Source organism: Pristiophorus japonicus, chromosome 9 (assembly GCF_044704955.1).
Source record: "Pristiophorus japonicus isolate sPriJap1 chromosome 9, sPriJap1.hap1, whole genome shotgun sequence".
In the NCBI taxonomy this organism is placed as follows: Eukaryota; Metazoa; Chordata; class Chondrichthyes; family Pristiophoridae; genus Pristiophorus; species Pristiophorus japonicus.
The window spans coordinates 161,516,068-161,535,632 of NC_091985.1; the positions used below are offsets into that span (position 1 = coordinate 161,516,068).

The 19,565-nt window shown below is 45.8% G+C and overlaps 1 protein-coding gene across 1 annotated transcript in view; it reads left to right on the top strand.

The window, feature by feature from the left end:
• The window catches only part of LOC139273295 (tubby-related protein 4-like), a 93,164-nt gene that overhangs the window by 28,310 nt on the left and 45,289 nt on the right, over positions 1–19,565 (top strand). The window contains exon 3 of the mRNA XM_070890023.1: positions 1,826–1,954. Within this exon, the coding sequence (XP_070746124.1) occupies positions 1,826–1,954 (129 nt within the window). The remainder of the gene's footprint in view (positions 1–1,825; positions 1,955–19,565) is intronic.

The following is a 19,565-nucleotide window of genomic DNA, read 5'->3' on the forward strand; positions in this document are numbered from 1 at the left end:
AAAGGGGTCAGAGGGTCTAGTAAGGAAGAGGAACTGAGGGAAATCTTTATTAGTCGGGAAATTGTGTTGGGGAAATTGATGGGATTGAAGGCCGATAAATCCCCAGGGCCTGATGGCCTGCATCCTAGAGTACTTAAGGAGGTGGCCTTGGAAATAGCGGATGCATTGACAGTCATTTTCCAACATTCCATTGACTCTGGATCAGTTCCTATGGAGTGGAGGGTAGCCAATGTAACCCCACTTTTTAAAAAAGGAGGGAGAGAGAAAACAGGGAATTATAGACCGGTCAGCCTGACCTCAGTAGTGGGTAAAGTGATGGAATCAATTATTAAGGATGTCATAGCAGTGCATCTGGAAAATGGTGACATGATAGGTCGAAGTCAGCATGGATTTGTGAAAGGGAAATCATGCTTGACAAATCTTCTGGAATTTTTTGAGGATGTTTCCAGTAAAATGGACAAAGGAGAACCAGTTGATGTGGTATATTTGGACTTTCAGAAGGCTTTCGACAAGGTCCCACACAAGAGATTAATGTGCAAAGTTAAAGCACATGGGATTGGGGGTAGTGTGCTGACGTGGATTGAGAACTGGTTGTCAGACAGGAAGCAAAGAGTAGGAGTAAATGGGTACTTTTCAGAATGGCAGGCAGTGACTAGTGGAGTGCCGCAAGGTTCTGTGCTGGGGCCCCAGCTGTTTACATTGTACATTAATGATTTAGACGAGGGGATTAAATGCAGTATCTCCAAATTTGCGGATGATACTAAGTTGGGTGGCAGTGTGAGCTGCGAGGAGGATGCTATTAGGCTGCAGAGTGACTTGGATAGGTTAGGTGAGTGGGCAAATGCATGGCAGATGAAGTATAATGTGGATAAATGTGAGGTTATCCACTTTGGTGGTAAAAACAGAGAGACAGACTATTATCTGAATGGTGACAGATTAGGAAAAGGGAAGGTGCAACGAGACCTGGGTGTCATGGTACATCAGTCATTGAAGGTTGGCATGCAGGTACAGCAGGCGGTTAAGAAAGCAAATGGCATGTTGGCCTTCATAGCGAGGGGATTTGAATACAGGGGCAGGGAGGTGTTGCTACAGTTGTACAGGGCCTTGGTGAGGCCACACCTGGAGTATTGTGTACAGTTTTGGTCTCCTAACTTGAGGAAGGACATTCTTGCTATTGAGGGAGTGCAGCGAAGGTTCACCAGACTGATTCCCGGGATGGCGGGACTGACCTATCAAGAAAGATTGGATCAATTGGGCTTGTATTCACTGGAGTTCAGAAGAATGAGAGGGGACCTCATAGAAACGTTTAAAATTCTGACGGGTTTAGACAGGTTAGATGCAGAAAGAATGTTCCCAATGTTGGGGAGGTCCAGAACCAGGGGTCACAGTCTGAGGATAAGGGGTAAGCCATTTAGGACCGAGATGAGGAGAAACTTCTTCACCCAGAGAGTGGTGAACCTGTGGAATTCTCTACCACAGAAAGTAGTTGAGGCCAATTCACTAAATATATTCAAAAGGGAGTTAGATGAAGTCCTTACTACTCGGGGGATCAAGGGTTATGGCGAGAAAGCAGGAAGGGGGTACTGAAGTTTCATGTTCAGCCATGAACTCATTGAATGGCGGTGCAGGCTAGAAGGGCTGAATGGCCTGCTCCTGCACCTATTTTCTATGTTTCTATGTTTCTATTGGGTTTTAACGTTTTGATTCCTTTAATCATAGGGCTTGCTGTTTTTTACCCTTTAAGGTTCTGATCTTGCAATTCAAGCATGGGTGATTTTCTTCCTCGCTCTAATTCAGGTACTTAAATGTTGCTGGTTGTTTTCAGGTGGTGCTCGTGCGATGGAATGAACCATTTCAGAAGCTTGCTACATGTGATGCTGATGGAGGAATTTTTGTGTGGATTCAATATGAAGGCAGGTGGTCAGTTGAGCTGGTCAACGATCGTGGAGCACAAGTAAATATTTTCATTAGAATGACTAATTTGAAAATCTTTTTTTCATTGATCCCAATTACAATTCAAAGATATTAAGCCTTAAAAGCTTTTGTGAATCGATTTCATTTTGAAATTATATGATGGGATAATCGGTACATATGTTTTTTGCATTCATCTGACATTCTTTTTTAGTCGAGGTGTTAATCCATTTATTTTGAACCAGTTAATGACTTCACTAAAGTAGTGCAGAAATGAATTTCAGGTGAACAGGTTCAAGATTTGCATTTATTATTTCATGGCTTAATCTCGGGACCCATAATTGTTTTGTTTAGATCATCTAATGGATTATTCATCTACAAAATTACTTTTTCCATTTAACCAGTTTTCCATTTACAAATAGGCACATAGAAATTGCTGGATAAAAAACACCAACATCCATCTAGTTCGTCTTCTACCGTCCTGATAGTTGAAGGATACAACGATAATGGAATAGTTGACTAATCATGGCAATCAATCTCTATCAGTCAATTTTAAAATCAAGGTGTTATTTCACCGGAAGCCAGTCACTGTTCCTCCGAATTGTTCATTTTGCGTGCGTGGTCACATTAATGGACTGCACAGCCCATTCAAAATTTCGCACATAATCTCCCATTGAGAAGCTGATGAGCAGCCTGCATGGGAACCCCAGGGGGTCGCGCAGCTTAGTGGGAGCATTGGAGCCGATGGAGGTCAGTGAACACGGGCAATGGGTGAACGAGACTTGGTGCGAGTTCGGGCACGGGCAGCAGAGTTTTGGATGACCAAGTTTATGGAGGGTAGAACATGGGAGGCTGGCCAGGATTGCGTTGGAATAGTCAAGTCCAGAGATAATAATGGCATGGGTGAGGATTTCAGATGAGCTGTGAGGCAGGGATGTTTGAGAACTAGAGAGCCAAGGATAGATCCTTGGGGGACACCAGATATAACAGTGCTGGAGCGGGAAACATAGAAAATAGGTACAGGAGTAGGCCATTCGGCCCTTCGAGCCTGCACCACCATTCAACATGACCATGGCTGATCATGCAACTTTAGTACCCCATTCCTGCTTTTTCTCCATTCCCCTTGATCCCTTTAGCTGTAAGGGCCACATCTAACTCCCTTTTGAATATATCTAACGAATTGGCCTCAACAATTTTCTGTGGTAGAGAATTCCACAGGTTCACAATCTGAGTGAAGAAGCTTCTCCTCATCTCAGTCGTAAAGGGCTTACCCCTTATCCTTAGACTGTGACTCTTGGTTCTGGACTTCCCCAACATCGGGAACATTTTTCCTGCATCTAACCTGTCCAATCCAGTCAGAATTTTACATGTTTCTATGAGATCCCCTCTCATTCTTCTAAATTCCAGTGAATATAAGCCTAGTCGATCCAGTCTTTCTTCGTATGACAATCCAGCCATTCCTGGAATCAGTTTGGTGAACCTTCGCTGCACTCCCTCAATAGCAAGAACGTCCTTCCTCAGATTAGGAGACCAAAACTGTGCGCAATATTTCAGGTGAGGCCTCACTAAGGCCTTGTACAACTACAGTAAGACCTCCCTGTTCCTATACTCAAATCCCCTAGCTATGAAGTCCAGCATGCCATTTGCTGCCTTCACTGCCTGCTGTACCTGTATGCCCACTTTCAGTGACCGATGAACCATGACACCCAGGTCTCGTTGCACCTCCCCTTTTCCTAATCTGCCACCATCCAGATAATCTGCCTTCGTGTTTTTGCCCCCAAAGTGGATAGTCTCACATTTAACCACATTATGCTGCATCTGCCATGCATTTGCCCATTCACCTAACCTGTCCAAGTCACCCTGCAGCCTCATAGCGTCGTCCTCACAGCTCACACCGCCACCCAGTTTAATGTCAAGAGAAGCCATTACAGTTGATTGATTCTCTGGCTACAATTAGATAAGAATGGAACCAGCCGAGTGCAGTCCCACCCAGCTGGATGACGGTGGAGAGACATTGGAGGAGAATGGTGTAGTTAATCGTGTCAAAGGCTGCAGAGAGATTGAGAAAGACGAGGAGGGATAATTTACCTTTGTCACTATCACACAGAATGTCATTTGTGACTTCGCTAAGAGCCAATTTGGTACTGTGGTGGAAACCTGATTAAAGGGATTCAAACATGGAGTTCCAGGAAAGATGGGCATGGATTTGGGAGGTGACAACACATTCAAAGACTTTTTTTTAAAAAGAGAAATGGGGCAGTTGTTTGCAAGGATGGAGAGGTTAACTGTTTTTTTAAGGCGAGGTGTATACGGCAGATTTGAATGCGGGGGGAGGTGGGGGGTGGGGGGGACAGTACCTGAGGAGAGTATCCGCAAACATGGGAGCCAGGAAGTGAAGGTGGATGTTCAGCAGTTTAGTGGGAATAGAGTCGAAGGAGCAGGATGAGGGGAAATCGGAGAGAAACTGGAGAAAGGCGTGAGTTCAGGGCTAGGGCAGGGGGGTACCATAGAAGGAGATGGACCTGGTGGATTAGGGGAAGGGAGGGAAGTGGCATAGGCAGTTGATCGGATGGTCTTCATGTTTTTGCTAAAGATGTCCATGAGCTCCTTGCACTTATTGGCTGTGCTGGTGGAGGAGATGGGAGAGGGGTTTAAGAAGACGGTTTGCAGTAGAGAAAAGAAACCAGGGGTTATCTTTGTGTTCCAGGATGAACCTGGAATAGTGAACTGTTTTGGCAGATAAGAACAGGATAGTGCTTTGTGGTTCAGCTAGATCTGGTGGTGAATGGCTAAACCAGTTGTCAGCCACATCCATTCAAGTCTGCATCCCTTGGACTTAAAGGAGCGGAGATGAGGACTTTACTAGAGGGAACGGCCAGGGTGAGAGTGAGTAATGGTTTTAATTATTCTCCTGCCTTGTCTGGCTAAGTAGTGTGGCGTATAATGCATCCGTCCTGGGTCATTTATTAGATTTGACGATCACAGTTTTGAAGAATACTAAACATGTGTTTACAACAACAATAATTTGTATTTATATAGCGCCTTTAACGTAGTAAAATGTCCCAAGGCGCTTCACAGAAGTGTTATAAGAAAAAAAAAAAATTTGGCACTGCGCGACATGAAATTATGGCAGATGACCTAAAGCTTGGTCAAAGATGTAGGTTTTAAGGAGCGTCTTAAAGGAGGAAAGAGAGGCGGAGAGGTTTAGGGAGGGAGTTCAGAGCTCTGGGCCCAGGCAGATGAAGACACGGCCACTGATGGTTGAGCAGTTATAATCAGGGATGCTCAAGAGGGCAGACTTTGAGGAGCGCAGATATCGCGGGGGGTTGTGAGGCTGAAGGAGATTAGAGATGAGAAAGGGCGAGGCCATGGAGGGATTTGTAAACAAGGATGAGAATTTTGAAATTGAGGCGTTGCTTAACCGGGAGCCAGTGAGCACAGGGGTGATGGGTGAGCGGGACTTGATGCGAGTTAGGACACGAGCTGCTGAGTTTTGGATGACTTCAAGTTTACAAAGGGTAGAATGTGAGAGGCCAGCCAGGAGTGCATTGAAATAGTCAAGTCTAGCGGTAACAAAGGCATAGATGAGGGTTTTAGCAGCAGATAAGCTTTCATTTGAGATCGTACCAGTGTACCTTGTTACTTTTACTTTAAATAAAAGATTGAATTAACTAGTTGTGTCAGAGCAGGAGTTTTCATATATTTATGTGCAGGAACCTCCTATAAATATTGAAACACTACTACACACTAATGGTTTCGCTAGTGTAGTGGTTATGTTACTGGACTAGAAATCCAGAGATCTGGACTAATGATCCGGACACGTGTTCAAATCCCTCAGGAATTTAAATTTAAATTTAAACCTTTACAGATCTCTCGTTAAGCTTAACTGGAATATTGGGCACCATACTTTAGGAAGGATGTCAAAGTCCTGGAGAGGGTGCAGAGGAGGTTGAAGGAGTTCAGTTATGTGGAGAGATTGGAGAAGCTGGGATTGTTCTCCTTCGAGTAGGGAAGTTTAAGGGGAGACCTAATAAAGCCATTCAAAATTATGAGGGGTTTGGATAGAGCAAGTAGGAAGAAACTATTCTCTGGCGAGTGGGTCAGTAACCAGAGGTCATAGATTTAAAATAATTGGCAAAAGAACTAGAGGGGAAGTGAGAAATTTCATCAGAGAGTTGTTAAGATCTGGAATGCACTACATGAAAGAGTGGTAGAATCAGATTGATGGGAACTTTTTGAAGGAAATTGTGCATGTACTTGAAGAGGACTGATTTGAAGGGTTACAGAGAAAAAGTTTTGATGTGAGACTAAATTGGACAGCTCTTTCACAGGTGTGATTGGCCAAATGGCCTCCTGTGCAGTAAGATTCCATATTCTATTCTATTAATAGATAGAGGATGTACTTAAAGTTGGCAGTGCTCAAAGTAGTCCGGGTAGTCCTAGGTTGCTGAGGGAAGTAAGATTGGAAAATGCCGCGGTTCTAGCCACAATCTTCTGATCCTACTTGGATATGGGAATGGCGCCAGAGGACTCGAGGATTGCAAATGTTGCACCTTGTTCAAAAAAGGGGAGATGGATAAACCCGGCAATTACAGGCCAATCCGCCTAATGTCGGTGGTGGGAAAACTTTTCGAGACATTAATCTGGGACAAAATTAATTGACACTTGGAAAAATATGGGTTAACTTGATTGAGTTCTTTGAAGTAGCGGAGACTGTGTATGAGGGTAGTGCGGTAGATGTGTGCGTGGACTTTCAAAAGGCATTTGATAAAATGCATAATGGATATTGGCAAAATTGAAGCCCATGGGATTAAAGGGTAATAGCTGTGTGGATACAAAATTGACTAAGGGACAGAGCACAGAGTAATGGTGAATGGTTTTTCAGACTGGAGGAAAGTGCACAGTGATTTCCCTGAGGAGGGGTCGCTGTTGGGACCACTGCTATTTTTGATATATATTAATGACCTGGACTTGGATATACAGGGCATAATTTTAAAATTTGCTGTTGACATGATACCTGGAAATATAGCTAACAGTGAGGAGGAATAGTAACAGATTCAGGAGGACATGGACAGACTGATGAAATGGGCAGAAACATGGGAAATTAAATTTAACGTTAAAAAGTGTGAAGTGATTCATTTTGGCAGGAATAATGAGCAGAAGCAATATTAATGAAATGGTACAATTTTAAAGGGGTGAAGGGCAGAGAGACCTGTGCGGGGGGGAGGTGGGGAGAAGCGCGGAGGCAATGATTCCTTTAAGCTGTGCGGTTGCGCAGCGCTCTGGAGTTCCCACGTAGACGGCTCGCCAGCTTTTAAATGGGTAAAGCTAAGCATGCATGGTATTTTCAAGGGGCCGCACACTCAAAGAAAATTAAAGGGAGCATTGTTGTGGGGGCGAGAGTTCGGGGCCCAGAAGAGGCATGGGCCCAGGGCAGCACGGGCCAGCGCCCACTGTGATACGTGTGCACACTAGGTCTGTGCACCAGAGCTGGTCTCCAGTCATCTTGGTTGATCCTTGCCACTGGACCAAGACCTAGCTCTGTCAAGCCCGTGTGGTGGGACCTAATCAAAAGCCTTGCTAAAATCCATATACACTACATCAAACACACTACCCTCATCGACTCTCTTTGTTACCTCTTCAAAAAAATTAAGTCAAGTTAGTCAGACACGATCATCCCTTAACAAATCCATGCTGACTGTCCTTGATTAATCCGTGTCTTTCTAAATGAAGATTTATCCTGTCCCTCAGGATTTTTTCCACTTAATTTCCCACCACCGAGGTTAGGCTGACTGGCCTGTAATTACTCGGTTTATCCCTTTCACCTTTTTTAAACAACGGTACTACATTAGCAGTCTTCCAGTCCTCTGGCACCCCACCTGTAGCCATAGAGGATTGGAAAATGATTGTCACAGCCTCTGTTATTTCCTCCTTTGCTTCTCATAGCCTGGGAGACATTTCATCCGGGGATTTATCCACTCTCAAAGCTGCTCAGCCCTTTAATACATCCTCTCACTGTTTATTTCATCGAATATTTCACACTCCTCCCTGATTGCAATGTCTGCATTTCCCCTCTCTTTTGTGAAAACAGATGAAAAGTATTCATTCAGAACCATACCCACGTCTTCCGCCTCTACACACAGATTACCTTTTTGGTATCTAATAGGCTCCACTCTTTCACTAGTTATCCTCTTGCTCTTAATGTATTTATAGAACATATGAAATAGGAGTAGGCCATTTGGCCCCTCGAGCCTGCTCCGTCATTCAATAAGATCATGGCTGATCTGAGCATGGACTTGGCTCCACTTCCCTGCCTGATCCCCATAACCCTTTACTCCTTTCTCAAAAATCTGTCTATCTCCGCCTTAAATATATTCAATGACCCAGCCTCCACTGCTCTCTGGGGCAGAGAATTCCATAGATTTACAACCCTCCAAGAAAGACATTTCTCCTCATCTCAGTTTTAAATGGGCGACCCCTTATTCTAAGATTGTGTCCCCTAGTTTTAGATTCCCTTATGAGTGGAAATATCCTCTCTGCATACACCTTGTCGATCCCCTCATTATCTTATGTTTCAATAAGACAACCTCATTCTTCTGAACTCCAATGTGTAATTTGGTTGTAATCTACCAAAATTCCCTGGATTTTGGGGCGGTCCCAGCAGATTGGAAAATCGCAAATGTAATGTCACATTTTAAAAAAAGGAGGCAGACAGAAAGCAAGAAATTATAAACCAGTTAGCCTAACATCTGTGGTTGGGAAAATGCTGGAGTCCATTATTAAGGAAGCAGTAGCAGGACATTTTAAACAAAGACCTTCTGTTAATGTTTCATGTCAATAACATGATTTAATAAGACCTTGAGGTTTTTCTGCAAGCTGTGGGTTTTGTTTCAATATGTGTTAGTGTTGTAACATTTCGCAGTCTCGAGTCTGAGATGTCATGGCTATTCCTCCATGAATTCTTTGTTAGCTTATACTGTCCCGATACAATTCCCACGTTCTCAACTTCAATGTCTCTATACATTTTTAAACATTCACATTCCCCCCTTTTATCATTCCATGATAACCCTGGTGACTATTCCAGGAGTATCGCATTCAGCCGTTCGCACTCTCTTTCCTGATCCATATTGTTGTTATTGTCGAGTAGTTCTTTAGTTCGTTGGATCATAAATCGGGAGCCCTTGACCACAAGAGGGTTTGCTAACCTTGCCATCATTACTTTACAACAAAGGTTAAGGCAACCAACAATTAGATAGGATCTCCAAGATCCATCTGATAGCCAATCAAACCAGCTAGATCCTTCTGCTGGTGTGGATAACTTCTTCACCTCCCTTCTTATGTGATCAGCGAGATTGGTTATGTTTTCTGAACTATCAGGAATGTAAGGATCTGAATGTTGCACTATCAGGGCACACGTTCCCCCTTTCTCAGCTAACAGGTAATCGAGGGCCATTCGGTTTTGTAATGCTACGGTCCTTATTGCTACCATTTCAGCTGTGATGCCCTCCAGAGCGTCAACAGTATTGTTAGCTATCTGTTCCAATATCGTCTCTAGGTTCTGTACTTCATCCATGAGACGTCCTATCCCGATTGGGAACATCATGACCCCAAAGAACTTGTCGGCGGGGGTGATGGCTCGCTTGTATCGGCTGGAGGCATGTGCTTCCGCCAGGGTACGTACTTGCCGCACAAATGGCACCACGAATCCCAGATAACAGGATCCTGTCCATCTTCCGGGTCCCAGGACTGGGCCCACAAACCTCCACCTGTTTTATTCAGAAGGTGAGAGAGGATGGTGACTCGTGCACCTGTGGTGATGTTGAGACTGTTTGGGCATTTGCTGTACCCTATGATATGTCCCTTGTTACTTGTGTCATTTCGGGTTAGACATATGTCCCCGGTTGGCCTCCCAATCCCCGAGGTATTGGTCAGGGCTAAGAATGGGGGTTCCTTTCCACGGTCGTAGGTTGGTTGGTACCATCCCTGGAACGTCTGACTAATTGTATTGGCCCCCCTCCTCTCGTGATAGTTTGGCTCTGAATCCATCTGAGGGTTAGTGGAATGGGGCGCAAAGGAATTCCCCCTTTGGAATGTATAGGGATATGTGAACACACCCAACATCTAGAAAAGTTCCCATTTTGCGCATAAACATAAGACATGTACAAAAAGGTGTTTACATGGAGCTCTCGTCTCTGTCTCCCCTCCCATGCGCCGAAACTGTCATATATCAACACTATTATACAGACTGTGGCATACAGACACAGTTTCATCTTGTGGCTCAGGATTCAGATAAATAGTCCAATTATTTTGCTGATTAAAAGAGTTCAGTTTTCCCGTCTCTCTTCTCAGGTCACCGTCGGTGTAGCTGGCTGTCTATCACTACGGGTAAAAGTTCAAACTGGTCCACGTTCCAATTAGGATGCCAATGGCCTTGTTCAGCTATGGAGAAGAGGAAATCTGGAACAGAAACAGGAATTAGAATAACCAGTAAAATAGGTTCGTTAGAGGGTGGTGAGCTTGCAGTGGTGCAGGTGAACCCAGGCACTTTTCCCCTCAACTTCGGCTGCAGTGGGGGTAGTGAGTAACACCTGAAAAGGCCCCTCCCATCGTGGCTCTAATCCCTTCCGAATCCATACTTCCTTGGTGCCACGAGGGACAATTCGGGTAAAACTGGGAAGTCGAGGTGAGCATCTTGAACCTGGTTGTGGGCTATTCGCAGAGCCTGAGTCAGAGAAAGAACATAGGTGGTCATCAGTCGAGCTGGGATACCATATCTAGGAACAATTTCCCTCATTAACACCTTAACAACAGTTTGAGTCTTATTGTCCAGGGTAGGGTAGGCTTCAATCCATCTGCTGAACACATCTACTATTACTAACACATATTTGGAACACTGAACTTATTGCAACTCAATGTAATCCAACTGCAATGTCTCAAAGGGACCTTCGGGTAGGGGCGTCTTACCCCAATCACAGGGGACTCCCTTTCCTGGATTATGCTGCTGGCAAACCAGGCAACGACTACTGATGTTCTGGGTGAGCGCCTGGAGTCTAGAGTGCCACCAAGTAGCCAAAAGTGTGTCACTTGTGGTCCTTGCTCCACAATGAGTAGCAAAATACATATATTCAATAACCCATAGAGCCAACTCGTCAGACATGCAAGTCTGTTCCGCGGGAGTGGTCCAGAGTTTAGAAACATTGTCATAAGTACATGCATAATATTTCCACAACAGTTTATCTTTTTCAGGAGCGTCCTCCTGTGCTTTTATAACATCTTGGATGGTTGGCATTGGTTTTTCCGAGGCTAACTTATCCTTTGCAGGACTTTTAGCCCGACTCATCATTCTGGGCACTACCATTTGTTGTCCACGAGAGGCCTGTTTGGCCTCTTCGTCAGCACAATGGTTCCCTATATCAACCGGGGATTTTCCGGTGGTGTGGGCGGTACATTTGACAATGGCAATGCGCTTGGGGAGCATGAGGGCTTGCAACAAGTCAGATACTAGTTGCATATGGGATATCTCATTCCCCTGTGAGAATAGTTCAGCTTGTTTGGCGGAATAGGCGGTTTCAAAGGCGGCAGATTCCAAGACCTGATTCTCCTGGTTTACTATGGCGTATCCTGAAATTCGTGCACCTTCTGGATCAACAGAAGAGCTTCCGTCAACATACATAATACAGTCTGGATCTTCCATTGGTACATCAACTAAATCTTCCCTGACTGATGAGACCTCTTGAATTAAAGATAAACAATCATGACTGGGTTCTTCCTCATCTTGGGGTGGCTCAGTAAGAAAACAGGCTGGATTAATTGCAGCACAGTGCCGAAAGGTCAGCTTAGGATTGTTTAGTAAGTAGATCTCATATCTGCTTTGCCTGGCCATGGTAAGGTGTTGAGTCTGCAGTTGGCCCAGGAGGGCAGCTACGGAGTGAGAGGTGTATACAACAATATCTTGCTGGAGGGTGATGTTGGCAGCGGATTGAAGGCTATTGTAGATGCCGGTTAATATTTGAGTGCATACAGGGTGTCCCAAGGCAACGGGGTCTATTTTGGAAGAGTAGTAGGCAACAGGCCTATGCTTATCCCCGTGTTTCTGAGTAAAGACAGCAGTAGCACAGTCTTTCAGGATTGTACAATTCAGTTGAAAGGGCCGGTCGTAGAGGGGCCGGCCCAAAGCCGGAGCTTGCAGCAGGGCTGTCTTTAGTTCCTTAAAGGCTTGGACGTCTGCGGTTTTTATTTCAAAGCTGCCTTCCTTATTTGTATACGGTGTGAGGTGCTTAGTCATCAGGGCAACATTAGGGATCCAGGATCTGCAGTAATTGATAATTCCCAACCACTGTCGCATTTGTTTAGCCGTGCTAGGGACTGGAAACTGGCAAACCGGTTCGTCATCCGGGGAGGTTCTCTGTACAATCAAGCTACGTAGTCAATACGAATAATCGGGGGACGGTTGGCCAAAGGGGTTGTTCTGGGAGAAGTTAGTGTAAGATCCCCGTCCTCTTCCCCCCTTGCCCCCCTCCTCTTCCCCTTTTGTGCCAACGGGAGGGACACTCTCTACTCCAATGTCCTTCTTGCCCACAATTAAAGCATCCATCTCGTCTTTCCCAGACCCGACCTCTTCCCATACCAGGCCGGGGACAATAGGGCGGTCCGTAATTAGCAGGGCCCGGGCCATTTGGGTGTTTAGTATAACCGTATCCCTGTTTATCCACCCAACCCTGCAATACTGCGGTTCCATCTGGTATCCCCTTGGGTCGGGTTTTGATCCTTCCACCCGAGGCGGCTCTTCCTTTCTAGTCACGTATTCAGTCTTGACCCGGGTTGGGGGCGCACCTCCCCCTCTCCTTTCTTTTCCTGCCAATAATATTTAACCGCCCTTTCCATCTGGGCTTTACTGTTATCTGCCCAATTTGTCCGGATAGCGTGAGCAACCGAAATAGGGCAGGCACTGAAGTAGCATTGCGCAGAATTGAGGAGAATCCTCTCCTGCCCTGAAGGCATTATCTCCTGATTGACTTCCGTATATTTCAATAAATCTTTCCATGAATTCATCAGCAGTTTCTTCTCGTTTGGGTTTAGTTTCTAATACTGCGGCCATACTGATGGGCTTCTGAAGGGTCGTGGTGAGAGCATTAAAGATAGCGTTTAGGCGATCCTGGACATCGTTAGGGTGAGCAATCACCAATGCATCATGAGTAGCACGTCCTAGGTGAGTTAGAAATCGGGCATGCTCAGTTGGGCTCAGGGTTTGCTTTACCAGGGCCCACAGGTCCCTTGATTCTGCATTATATCCATGCATGTCGAGGTCACTCCGTGAAATCGGAGGTCAGGGTTCAGTTGAGTTTGTGGATCTCTTTCAGCTTATTTATCTTAGCCTTTTAACTCTTCAATTTGTTTTGTTTGAGTATCTATTTCTTTATTGTATCAGGCAAGTATTATTACATAAGCTAGTTCTGTTTTTATTTTTATTCTGACTATCGCACCATTCCTCTGTTAGGTGAGTCTTTTTTCTATTAAGAAATCCAAATTGATAATGTTCAGTATGAAACGGCTGTCAATGGAAAGGGTTAACTCCTTTACAGGTTTGTAAGAAGACCTGATGTTATTACGTGACTTTCATGTAACCATCTGAAAAAAAATCTTTTCATCAGGAAAGGCAGCATTTGATTAAACTCCAATATTTTTTAACTTCTTATTCAAGTACTTGCCAAAGATATTTTTTTAATTGATTTAAAACGAGACCACACATTTTTAATAGCTATTTGTTTACTGAAATTCAATTTCGTCATCAGCCTCGGTCAATGCAAAGCCAACCATTTTAACTACGTAGTCTATCGATACCTTTCTCAGAGGTCCCAGTGGAACTCTCAGTACGTTTCTCGTGCGTGCACTCTTTCTTTAAGACATCTACGGTTTTTAATATGTCCTCCTTCTGTCAATGAAAGCCCTAATTTAATGGAGTTTTTCTGCCAACTCGACAGGAGTGATTTTTTTCGACTGCAGTGGAACTTTTCTCATAATTTAAAATTTCAGAACATTTTTTTTTTTCAGCACCTATTTAGTACATTACGTCTTTTTTTTCGTCTTTTCCATAACTAGAGGGAAGTCTGGCACGTAGGCTGTGGACTGCTTTTCGTTATCTCAATTGTTCCAGCCTCAAGGTCGTGTTATTTAATATATTTTTTTGAATCCTTTTGAATCCATCTCAGTATTTTCTGTGCCTTCTCTGAATATCTCAAAATCCCAATTCAAACTTTGTAATTCAATAAGGTTCACACTCTTAAACTTCCCACATACAGGACAACACTACGAAGGGCTAAAAAAACTTTCATTCTGTTTGAAAAAGTGGGTGGAGCTAAAACAAACCACAACTCCCCGGCTTTTTTTTTTCACAGTAAAAATCACACAAGCATTTCTCATTTAAAACAGACGTTCACAAGAGTCTCTCTTCTTTCCTATTAACTTTTGGATCCATGACCTTTCAGGGAATTCGTAGTTTTATCTAAATTACCCATCCTGTGTTGCCGCACGTTGGATCAGGGTCCTAATTAGTCCTGATTGTCTCCACGTCGCACCGTGGTGGTTTCAGTTATCTTACCCAGAGCCTAGGCGGGCCAAGTGATATACAAGATCGACGCCGTACCTGGCGTAAGTACAATTTTAAATTTACACAGTCCCGCGGCTTAATTTTACGTAATTCCGTAACCTCCGCGTTTCCCTACGCGGTTCGCGCGATTCTCTCTCCGCGTTGCCGCGCGGTTTTACTTGGGCCTCGAACCCACACAGACACTGGGCCTCGAACCCAGGCAGGCTCTGGGCCTCGAACCCAGGCAGACTTACCTATTCTAACCTATCTTTCCGAGTCGCCGCTTGGTTTGCGTCACCGCGCAATTTCCCTATCTCTATCCCTATTCTGAGTTTGAAAGGTATTCACCAGATTGTCCTGGATCTCGTTCAGACACTACCTGAGAACCAGCGAGTGGCTAAACTTTCCTCAGACTTTTGAAACCGGGGGAAACTGGAGCAGTATTGAAATCATACTCACTCCAGTGGCCACTTTCCCCTCGTCTCGTCCAAGGCTAGTCTGGCTCTTAATTCGCAAGTTTTCGGCAGTCGTCCGTTGAGATCCCACTTCTGACACCAAATGTTGATTTCTGGATTCTTTTCCTTCAATCTGGTTCAGTGAAATCACTGAGTCGAATAGCGATTGTGCTTTAAACAAAGCAAGCTTTTATTTAAAAAGCAAATCCCGATCGGGGACCTTATCAGACAGAAGGAATGCAAGTCTGTTCAAACGCACCCACTTCCTACGGGCAAGGTGACGTTACATTGTAAAGGGACGACGGTTATACATTTTCGGCAAAAGATAACAAGATAGGGCTAGAGTGACATCCTAGTTCAGCCTATCCCTTTTAATCCCTCTTTCCCTTTGTCCACTCATAAGCCGACCTAAGTATGGTCTGATTTTAAACAAAGACCTTCTGTTAATGTTTCATGTTAATAACATGATTTAATAAGACCTTGAGGTTTTTCTGCAAGCTGTGGGTTTTGTTTCAATATGTGTTAGTGTTGTAACATTTCGCAGTCTCGAGTCTGAGATGTCATGGCTATTCCTCTATGAATTGTTTGTTAGCTTATACTGTCCCTATACAATTCTCACGTTCTCAACTTCATTGTCTCTATACATTTTTAAACATTCACAATACAAAGATGGGTGGGAAAGCAAATTGTGAGGAGGGGACACAAAATCTGCAAAGGGATACAGACAGGCTCAGTGAGTGGGCAAAAATTTGGCAGATGGAGTATAATGTGGGGAAAATGTGAAATTATCCACTTCGGCATAAATAATAGAAAAGCAAATTATAATTTAAATGGAGAAAAATTGCCAAGTGCTGCAGTACAGAGAGACCTGGGGGTCCTTGTGCATGAAACACAAAGTTAGTATGCAAGTACAGCAAGTAATCAGGAAGGCAAATGGAATGTTGGCCTTTATTGTAAGGGGGATAGAATATAAAAGCAGAGAAGTCTTGCTCCAAATGTACATCATAGGCAGTCCCTCGGAATCGAGGAAGACTTGCTTCCACTCTTAAAAATGAGTCCTTAGGTGGCTGAACAGTCCAATACGAGAACCACAGTCCCTGTCACAGGTGGGACAGATTAGTGGTTGAGGGAAAGGATGGGTGGGGCTGGTTTGCCGCACGCTCTTTCCGCTGCCTGCGCTTGATTTCTGCGTGCTCTTGGCGATGAGACTCAAGGTGCTCGGCGCCCTCCCGGAAGCACTTCCTCCACTTAGTGCAGTCTTTGACCAGGCACTCCCAGGTGTCAGTGGAATGTTGCACTTTATCAGGGAGGCTTTCAGGGTGTCCCTGTAACATTTCCTCTGCCCACCGTTGGCTCGATTGCTGTGAAGGAGTTTCGAGTAGAGCGCTTGCTTTGGGAATCTCGTGTCTGGCATGCGAATGATGTGGCCTGCCCTGCGGAGCTGATCGAGTGTGGTCAATACTTCTATGCTGGGGATGTTGGCCTGGTCGAGGACGCCAATGTTGGTGCGTCTGTCCTCCCAGGGGATTTGTAGGATCTTGCGGAGGCATCGTTAGTGGTATTTCTTCAGTGACTTGAGGTGTCTGCTGTACATGGTCCATGTCTCTGAGCCATACAGGAGGGCAGGTATTACTACAGCCCTGTAAACCATGAGCTTGGTGGCAGTTTTGAGGGCCTGGTCTTCAAACACACTTTTCTTCAGGCGGCCGAAGGCTACACTTGCGCACTGGAGGCGGTGTTGAATCTCGTTGTCAATGTCTGCTCTTGTTGATAAGAGGCTCCCAAGGTATGGGAAATGGTCCACATTGTCCAGGGCCGCTCCGTGGATCATGATGGCTGGGGGCAATGCTGTGCGGCGAGGACAGGCTGTGGTGGAGGACCTTTGTCTTACGGATGTTTAGCATAAGGCCCATGCTTTCGTACGGCTCAGTAAATACGTCGACCGTGCAGGGAATTGAGGCCACACCTGGAGTATGGTGTGCAGTTTTGGTCTCCGTATTTAAGGAAGGATATACTTGCATTGGAGGCTGTTCAGAGAAGGTTCACTAGGTTGATTCCGGAGATGAGGGGGTTGACTCATGAGGATAGATTGAGTAGGATTTTAGGAATTCCGTACTCTCTATACCTTTCGCACTCGTTTTTTTAAAATTTCAAAATATACTTTATTCATATAAAAATTTGCACAATACATTCGAAAGCAGTTCAGTATATTTGGATGCGGTCAGCAATCCCATGCACTACATTTGGGTGCTGACGGCAGTTCCGTTCAATACATTTCCTTGCTTTACATTTTAAGGTACAATTCAGTACAATACAGGATACATGGTAGTACATTCATCAAATTACATTACATGTCAATATATGGTACACGGAATGGGTGATGGTACAGTTACATTTTTCTTTGCAACATGCATTACGAAACAGACCTTGCATTATACATGGCACAACATAGGTGTTTACAGATCATGGTGCTCCATGTATACAAAAAATTTACAAGTGCAGCCCGAGGGGAGTTTTATACTGATTCCAGCCCCTGGGTTTTCCGTGGCAGAAACGCTTTAAACTGGCTCTTCCCCACCGTGCCTTTGCGACGACTGCACCGATTTTTAGTGCATCCCTTGGCACGTAATCCTGGATCTTGGATTGCGACAGTCTGCAACATGCCGACGTGGACATCTCCTTGCACTGAAAGACCAGCAAGTTTCGCCAAGACCAAAGTGCGTCTTTGACCGAGTTGATGGCCCTCCAGCAGCAGATGATGTCTGTCTTGGTGTGTGTCCCTGGGAACAGCCCGTAGAGCACAGAGTCCTGTGTTACGGAGCTGCTTGGGATGAACCTCGACAGCAACCACTGCATCTCTTTCCAGATCTGCCTTGCAAAGGCGCAATCCTGAAGGAGATGGGTGACAGTCTCGTCCGCCCCGCAGCCGACTCGGGGGCACCGTGCCGTGCTGCTGAGACGTCGGCTGTGCATGAACGCTCTGACGGGTAGGGCCCTCCTCACCGCCAACCAAGCTACGTCTTGGTGCTTGTGTGAAAGCTCTGGCGATGTGACGTTCTGCCAAACGAGTTCGACAGTCTGCTCGGGGAACCACCCGACAGGGTCCACCCTCTCCTTTTGTAGGGCGTCCAGGACCTTACGTGCTGACCACTGTTTTATGGCCTTGTGGTCAAAGGGTTTTTTTCTGAAAAAGTTTTCCACAAAGGACAGGTGGACAGGCATGGTCCAACTAGTGGGGGCGTTTCGCGGCGGCGTGGCCAGACCCATCCTTCGCAACACCGGGGACAGGTAGAACCTCAGTATGTAGTGACACTTGGTGTTTGCGTACCGTGGGTCTGTGCACAGCTTGATGCAGCCGCACACAAGAGGGCCATGTTCGGAACATCCTTTCCTCCACTATCCAGAGATTTGTACATCGTGTCTCTGCGAACACGGTTCATTTTGGACCTCCAGACAAAGTGGAAGACGGCCCGGGTGACTGCCGCAGCACAGAAGCGCGAGACGGGCCAGACCTGCGCCACGTAGAACAACACCGAAAGCACCTCGCTTCTGATGACCAGGTTCTTTCCTGCAATGGGAAGGGAGCGCTGCTCCCACAATGCCAGTTTTTGTTTGACTTTGGCGATGCGCTCTTCCCAATTCTCGGCGCACGCCCTGTCTGCTCCGAACCATATTCCCAACACCTTCAAGTAATCTGGCTTAACGGTGAAGGGAATGGAGGATCGGTCGGTCCAGTTGCCAAAGAGCATGGCCTCGCTTTTGCTGCGATTGACCTTCGCTCCCGAGGCTAGTTCACACTGGTCGGGCAGATTGTGAGCAATCTGCGAACCGACTGCGGATCCGAGCAAAAGATGACGATGTCGTCCATGTACAGGGAGGTCTTGACCGGAACGCCTCCGCTGCCTGGGATCGTCACTCCTCTAATGCCCACATCCTTCCTGATGGACTCGGTAAAGGGCTCGATACAACACACAAACAAGACAGAGGAGAGGGGACAGCCTTGCCTGACTCCAGATCTGATTGGAAAGCTTTCAGTTTACCACCCGTTGGTTAGAACTGCACTACTGATGTCTGTGTAGAGCAGTTGGATCCAATTGCGGATGCCCTCCCCAAACCCCATTTTGGAGAGCACGTCCATCAGGTACGTGTGCGATATCCTGTCAAAGGCCTTCTCTTGGTCTAAGCTGATTAAGCAGGTGTCGATCCTCCTGCCCCGCACGTAGGCGATCGTATCCCTGAGTAGCGCGAGGCTATCAGAGATCTTCCTGCCGGGGACAGCACAGGTCTGGTCCGGGTGAATCACCAGCTCAAGAGCAGACGACCCTGTTGACGATGACCTTTGACAGGATCTTGTAGTCCATATTCAGCAGCGAAATGGGCCGCCAGTTTTTGATTTCCTCCCTCTCCCCCTTCTGCTTGTAGATGAGGGTGATGATGCCTTTCCTCATCGATTCTGACATGCTGCCGGCCAGAAGCATACCCCCGTACACTTCCAGCAGGTCTGGGCCCATCCAGTCCCACAGAGCCGAATACAACTCGACCGCTAAGCCGTCGCTTCCAGCAGTTTTATTCGTCTCGAAGGACCGGACGGCCTTTGTCAGCTCGTCCAGAGT